A 7500-nucleotide genomic window follows, 5' to 3' on the forward strand; every position below is an offset into this window, starting at 1 on the left:
CATTTGGTATAGGAGTACGATAGAATAACCCCCCCACTCCCATTTTGGAAGATAAATTTGTCAACCACAGAGGCTTAACCTATAATAACCAAAATTTGTGTTTCTTTTGGTAAACTGCAATTTTCAGACAGTAATATTTGCATGATGAATCATTTTCAGAAAATCATCATACAGCCCATCTAAACACCATGCAAATAGTTAACAAAACTGCTTCTAAAAGAATGTGATAATCTATTAAACTCCAAAAGAATACTTAGACCTGAAAAGTTTAAAGTCCTTAATGGCAAACATCTTACTGAATAATTAATTTATTACTTCAATGTAAATATTATCAGTATTCAGTATGTATTTTAAATATTTGTGCTCATTTAACTTTTATACTGTATCTTTAATTTATTGTCATTCTTATGATTTTACTGCATTTTCCTACTGCATTTCATCTGCTTTCTGCATTTTTGACTTATAAGGTCAGTTTTATCATGTCACCTGTTGATATGGTATGATTGTTCAGTGTTGTTAATTATCCCTGCAGTGCTGTGGGTATCTGTGCATTTCACAATGTATGATTTGCTACCTGCAGTTCTACAATTATCATAGCAGAATTTCTAAATTTTGTAAATATGAAAAATATGTGTCACAAGACACTAAGGCGACAAGCAGCAGGAGAGATAGGTTTAATATAAATCCCATGAAAAAGATCATGATACAAATGTTTGTATTTGTCCCTCATGTGTACTCACCACCAGGTTTAACTTTCCATATAGAAATGAGACGTTTTTCATCTTCTGTGAGGTGCACACCTGCTTGTGGGTTTTGTCCAGATCTTAAGTATTCTTTAAGGGAATCTGCTTTTTTTTGTGCATGGCGTTTCATATCATTCAAACGTTTTTGACAGGCATTCACAGTGCACGCTCTACCACCAGCATTATTTACTTTGCGTGTCACCTTCTCCCACAGTATGTCCATAGTATGCTTGTTCCCACCTTTGCGAAGAAGTTTTTCCTTAAATGTAAGTGCAGCCTTCATCAATGTAGCATTCTCTCTCTCAGAAAATGGACGATTTCTTCTGCGTTGCAATCCAGCATCTGCCATAATGATGCCTACAAGGAAGATGTGGGAGAGCAATAAGTCATGCATGCTAGCTTCATAGTTTATGTATGTGTCACACTGCATATCAACAACATGTATACAAAACTGTGCAGAACCACAGACACATATCTGATGGCATAAATATAATGTAGCTATAGCTGTATGGAAAATGTAAGGCAAAGATATAGGAGTTCTCTAGTAAACTCTACCTCTTTTTGCATCAGACGCTATCTTTTCAGATTTGTATGTGCCCTACAGCAAGAAACAGTTGTATACATCAATATGTATATGTGTGAAAGGCTGCATAACATCAAATCTTATCATATCTTATTGAATTACCTATTTTGTTGGCCTTATGCCATAACTGTTACTGGTATGCTGTTACTATACTGACTGTTCTGACTGTTCAAAAAGCGTAAATTGTGTTTCTAATTATGTGAAATATTAGTCTGTCTACCTGCATGTCTGTGATGTAATAGCTAGGTGTTACATGTATAAATGTCAGTGAAAATAGTCTGTATGTTGTCTGTACATTGAGTCTGGAGACACTGAATTTTGTTCAGACTTTACACTTGTGTTATTTCTGAATGACAATAAAGTTTACTTTGGCTATCACTTTGACTTTGTTCTCTTATTTATTGTTGTGTTTCACATAATATGCATTGAAATGTAATTGGGTTATTTCCAGTGTTCTGGCATGCTGTTATTACTGACAATATTTTGTTCGTAGCTTATTGCTATGCCTCTATCACCACAGCATGACAGGGTAGGCTGGTTCTCGTGATCCACTTACTCTACCTTAGCATGCCGTGGCACCAGGTCCTGGCATGTCTGAGAGCCAGGCCAGTGGTACCCCCTCCACTGCCCCTTGAACCACCTTCAGGTGGAACCACCTCAGAGGATGAGGCCCAGCCTCCCCCTGAGAGCGGTGGTAGAGGGGCGGTAGTCATCCAACAGCATCTACTGGCCATGGTGCGCAGGATTGTTCATTAAAGCTATGAACAGAGTCTGTGCCAGATTAATTGGAAAACTAGGAGTGTACCTTGGACCCTGGTGCAATAATACAGCAGTGCACAGCCAAAGACATAATAATGGATGTCAGTGAGGCCAGTGATATCAGGTATATGTGCCCTTTTATCAGCAACCTGTGGTAAGACACCTGCAAAGGCAGCAATGGCAAAGTACATGTTCAGCTGGGACCCTGGTGTAGAAATATAAAGCCACTAACATACTGATGGAGGTAGAAATGTTTCTCACAACCTGTATGCATGCACATATATCTTGCAAATACACATGCTTTTGCAATGTCTCAGTACCTCAGTCTGTTCAATGCATTACATGCAGTACATTTTGCATCACACAGTCCGGGGTTCGAATCCAGTGTTGTGTTTTACTTCAATTACATTATTGTGAAGACAGCAAGTACTGACTGTGTCTTGCAGTCTTAAACCCCACAGGTTACTGCTAAGTTATTAACTGCTAATCAGTTTTGCAAGACAAAGGCCTGCAGGCAGAGACAATGCACATATCCATATAGCCTAACTATATGTCGCCTATTACTCTGTTATTCACACTGTTGCATAACAGATGTATCTTGAGCACATGCAGTGATTGGACTGTATAGAATACCTTTGCCCGGGCTCTACCATAACAACACGCCTGGTACAGCTGCCACAGGTACATGTACAGCTTGCCATCCACCAAAGTATTCACACTCTCCCAAATGTGTTGCAGGCTGCAGCAGCTGCAGCCTGTAGCATACTCAGCTGTAAAGTTAGCTGCTACAGACCTACCATACCTCCCAACCCCCTAGAACAAGGGATCCAGACACAGCCATACTTACTGGGGGCAAAGGCCCAGAGAGAGTGACATGTTTAACACTCTGCCCCTACAAAGATAGTAGGTTGACAGACTAACAGCTACTGCATTAGCATGCATATTCTTACAGGTGTGAAGTGTGACACTGACATTTCTCTCTTCCCTTACTGACCTTATCCTACAGTGTTTGTCAGTGAACTGCCAGATGCCCACAATGTTATATGACACTGACCAAAAATATGAGGCAAAACTGTGGACATACTTCATACATCATTACAGTGGACAGTATTTGTACCTATCCTCTGCGATGTTGTAGGCTCCACACCACAGTAATGTCCATTTCAAACACTAAGAAAGGGGTCAAGGTCTACATGAAGTCCTTGTGTATTGCACTGTGGTGGCATGTCATTGGCACAGATTGGTGCAGAGGCAATTACCTGTTAATGAGCATACCTTCAAAAGCCAAGCAACTAGTTATGGGGAACAGGTCTGTATGAAATTTCAGTCACACAGACAGTGTATGTCAAAAGCTTTTCCAGAGGAAAGATCCAAAAAAGGGATACTGCACTCCACCAGGTATGTAATCGATTTCTACATATATTACGGGATGCAGATGGGAGGATGAAGGTATGAGGAATAGGGATTACAGCAGTAGGCTTGTCTTACATCTATGGTATTGAGAAGTCAGTGATACTCTGCTGTCCTACACCTGCAGGCATGCCTTTCAACTGTCCCTGCTTTCCATCACTTCTCACCTCTGCCCCTGTCAATGCCTCCTAAAATGGTCGACTGTTGTAGGAAAGCTAGTGGATTACACGTAATACATAGTGTCAATAACAAAGGGTGTACACTCCTATAACATCAATGTACTGTATTTCACTTCATCTCATTCTGTGAATGTGTCAGATAAATAGTTCTAACATTGTAAAAGTGTCTCTGAATGTCCCTGATGTACTCTGCCCAAGTCCCTGTTTCATTGACATGTGTCCCTGTGTGGTTGAGAGCTATGACAAACATACCTGTCAATCTCCTACAGCAAGAATTTAGGACAAAGCCATAATTAATGGGGGGCCAAAGGCCCATACTCAGTGACAGAGCATAAATATAGCCCATACAAAGTAAGAGCATGAGTAGACTAACAGACTACTGTAACATAACTGTTTTCTTAGGGGTATGACATGTGAAAGTCAGATGCTGACGTTATTTCCTTATATAAACTATGCATTATTGGCCAAACATTTGTCAGATATCCAAAAGTTTGTGTGGAAAGGACCACATGTATAAGGCAAACTTCCTGACAATCTGCAAGCATCTGTAGAGTTGAGAGATATGATGCCTATATGGAATATATACTTCAGCAGGTTTGCATTTCTTTCTGTCATTGTGGCACACTGGTGTTGCTGGACTGTCCCCATATAGTTGTCATAATAGCACACTGCTATTTGTCTGACATTGACCGTATGACGTATTAATGAGAATATGCCCTTAGGGGACACACCAAAGTAGACTGCAGTGATGGGTTTTGGGACATACAGCACAAACTATCACGGCACACAGGGACATAACTCAATATCGCTCATGTCCTGGTGACATCCACACATATAGTGTGTACAGACTGTGGGGTATGAAGTGTGAGGGAGCAGTGGATAGTGCAGGCCATAATGTGCGTGCAGGATCTGTACATAGCGGACGTCCATGTATCTGGTCCTGTCATGTGTTCCCCTCTTGTGGTCTTTCAGAAACTATGTACCACAGGAGGCATCCACCATTAACAACTGCAGAGAATGACATTATACTGTATGGCCTCAGATGCCATCATCACATCTTGCTTTCCACGGCTCGGCACAATTATGAACAGTGGGCAGCATTATGGGCAGACCTGGTGCAGTCTGTTAATCAGATAGGGCAACAGGACAGGACCTATGAACAGGTCCGACACCAGGCCACAGATATGGTGAATGCTGCATGGCAAAGGGCAGCTGCTGTTAGCATGGATCGTATTGCTACTGATGGAGGGCCTGTGGTGGTACAACTACTCTTGGCTACAGAAGAATTTCTGGCAAATCTGGGATCAACCAACAGCTCCCAGGTATCCATCACACCACAAGTCCTGGAGGTGGGTGCCACAGCATCCACTGAAAAGGAGCACCCAGGTAAGCTGAATGTGTTCACCAATGTATTACTGTATCAGTCATTGTGGCAGGCTATACATACCACTACATGGGTGTCAGGTCTATCTGCATGGGGGGGTGTTATGCTCAGTTGTGCACAGTTAAACACACATACTCAGAATGTCAGCAATATAGCCATTATCACAGTAGCTACTGTACATGTGGATATATGCAGTTATTATCTTGTAGTGCTACAACATGTGATGGTGCTGAATTACCCCTCCCTTACCTCATTATAAGTCTGCCAGGAGTTGCCCAAGCCCAGGGTCCTTTACCTGGTAAGTATGGTACTGTTGTTTTATGGATCATATATACCATTTGAAAGTTAAGGCATGCCATATTGCCCTACGTTGTTATTAAATATGCTGTATTTAGCCAGAGTCGAACATTTATATGTTCCATTCTGGAACAGTTGATGACAATTCATAGACTGAGCAATCACAGGTTTGTAGTTGTAAGAACATTGACACATAATCACGTATAGTTATGAGAGACGACACAGCCTGGTATACATGTGGCAATTGCTCCAAGATGCCTGTGCAAACACAAAAGGGAAATTATACATACCTCAGGCAGTGACACTAGTCTTCGGATATCATTCTCAAGATAGGTGTACTGGGTTATATGTGTATATCTATCACATATAATGACATGTTGCATATCCTACAGGTATATTGTACTGGCAACTTTAACTGGATGTAGCTGCGGTGCATGTTATAAAGGCCTTGATGGTATGTGTAAGTTGTGAGTTTGTCTGTTGTGCATGGGAGTAGAGATGGGAAGATGTGAGACTGGTACTGCAGATGTGGATCCTGATCAGTATGAGTCTGTGTGGATTACCATACATAATAGTGCAGGTAGTAATGTACTGCTTTTCTCTTGGTTTTCACAGATAACCAGGGGTTTGGGGCCTGTTCCCTCACAATCTTATGTTGCATAATGTTGCACTGGCAGGAGTATTACAGAATAACAGGTGTGTCACGAACATGTGTAAGTTTCTGTTTCCGGGTTCTGAGGACATAAACCATGGACAGATGGTGTCAATATAGCAGCACAGAATGACATGGCAGCACAGCAGATATATAACAACAGCAAGGTTCGGCAGTATACATGCATTGCTCCCTAGGTGTCTATATATAGCGCACTCTATCAGGGACAATGGTGGCAGTCAGTGCACACATGCATTCATATTTTGTGTTAAGTTCTGCTACCCATGATACATGTCACCTGTGTTGTCTGAACCTGCAAATCTACAAGGTGTGGTGATGGAGTCATCAGATGCAAAAATATCTTGTGTCTGGGACAGAGAGGTGGTTGACATCAGTTATGCATTTCTAGAGGGGTGCAATTTAGTATCAGCAGCTAGTCACAGCACCATAAAATGCATAACCATTGTACAACGATAGCCCACACATTGATATCTGCACTGCTGGAAGGGGATATATTCACAGACATGTTGGATGTTGTGAGATTAGAACTTCTACCTATCTAGTAGTATGCACTACAGCTTGTAGTACTTATCACAAGTGCCATGCAGTTAATGTAACATCAGACTGTCAGCCCACACTCTTAAGATGGATGACAGGAGCAGGCCTTGTAAAGGAGGGCAATGCAGAAGCCAGCAGATAGTCACAGGGCCCTAAAATGTATAACCATTGCACAGAGATAGCCCATACAGACAAGTCTGTAGTGTTGCAAGGGGATACATTTACACACACACACACTTTGGATGATGTGATATTAGAACCCCTATCTGTCTAGTAGTACAGATTATAGCTTGCAGTACGTATCGCATGTGCCACAGAGTTTATCTGGTATGAGGTTGTCAGCCCGCACTCTTAAGGTGGATGACATGAGTAGGTATTGTTGAAGCCAGCAGCTAGTCAGAGGGCCTTAAAATGCATAGCTATTGCACAGAGATAGGTCCAATGAGCATGTGTCTAGCACTGCAAAGGGATAGATTTCCCTATATGAGAATGCAGGCACAGTACTTGCGGAGTGCACAAAGTGGCCTTGTATTAGAATGTTTGGGCTACAGAGTAATTCTGCTTGATACTGTTATTGTATCTACTGTCCCAGGAGTGGGATACCTGTTAATATCCCTGCTATGTATGTACAGTTACCAGAATGGGCATATGTGGCTAGTTGCAATTTGTTAGGTCAACATGTGGCCAGGGACAATATGGCCTGTCCAAGGCATGCTTTGCAAGCAGTGTACATTAGACCACCTGCTCACCTGGGTCTGTCTACAGGGTGGCAGTCTGCAGGCACAGGGGTCTGTGGCTGAGTGGATTATGTACTGTTGTGGCCTTGGTCTGGTTCCATCGGACAGCTGTTATGATGTGTGCGTGCAGATAACCCCAGCATTCGCAGGGTATGTAGGGACACACGTATGGCCCCCCGCCACACACACACACACACA

The 7500-nt window shown here is 42.1% G+C and overlaps 1 protein-coding gene across 2 annotated transcripts in view; it reads right to left on the reverse strand.

Moving 5' to 3' along the window:
* The window catches only part of LOC122816821, a 475172-nt gene that overhangs the window by 397450 nt on the left and 70222 nt on the right, over nucleotides 1–7500 (reverse strand). The window contains exon 3 of one of the 2 annotated variants that reach the window (XM_044089863.1): nucleotides 984–1100. In XM_044089863.1, coding sequence (XP_043945798.1) covers nucleotides 984–1100 — 117 coding nt within the window. Of the gene's footprint in view, nucleotides 1–740; nucleotides 1101–7500 lie in introns of both variants that reach the window. The other variant, XM_044089862.1, reaches the window with a different exon arrangement.

Source organism: Protopterus annectens, chromosome 12.part0 (genome assembly GCF_019279795.1).
Source record: "Protopterus annectens isolate FY-2018-M chromosome 12.part0, PAN1.0, whole genome shotgun sequence".
Taxonomy (NCBI): domain Eukaryota; kingdom Metazoa; phylum Chordata; order Ceratodontiformes; family Protopteridae; genus Protopterus; species Protopterus annectens.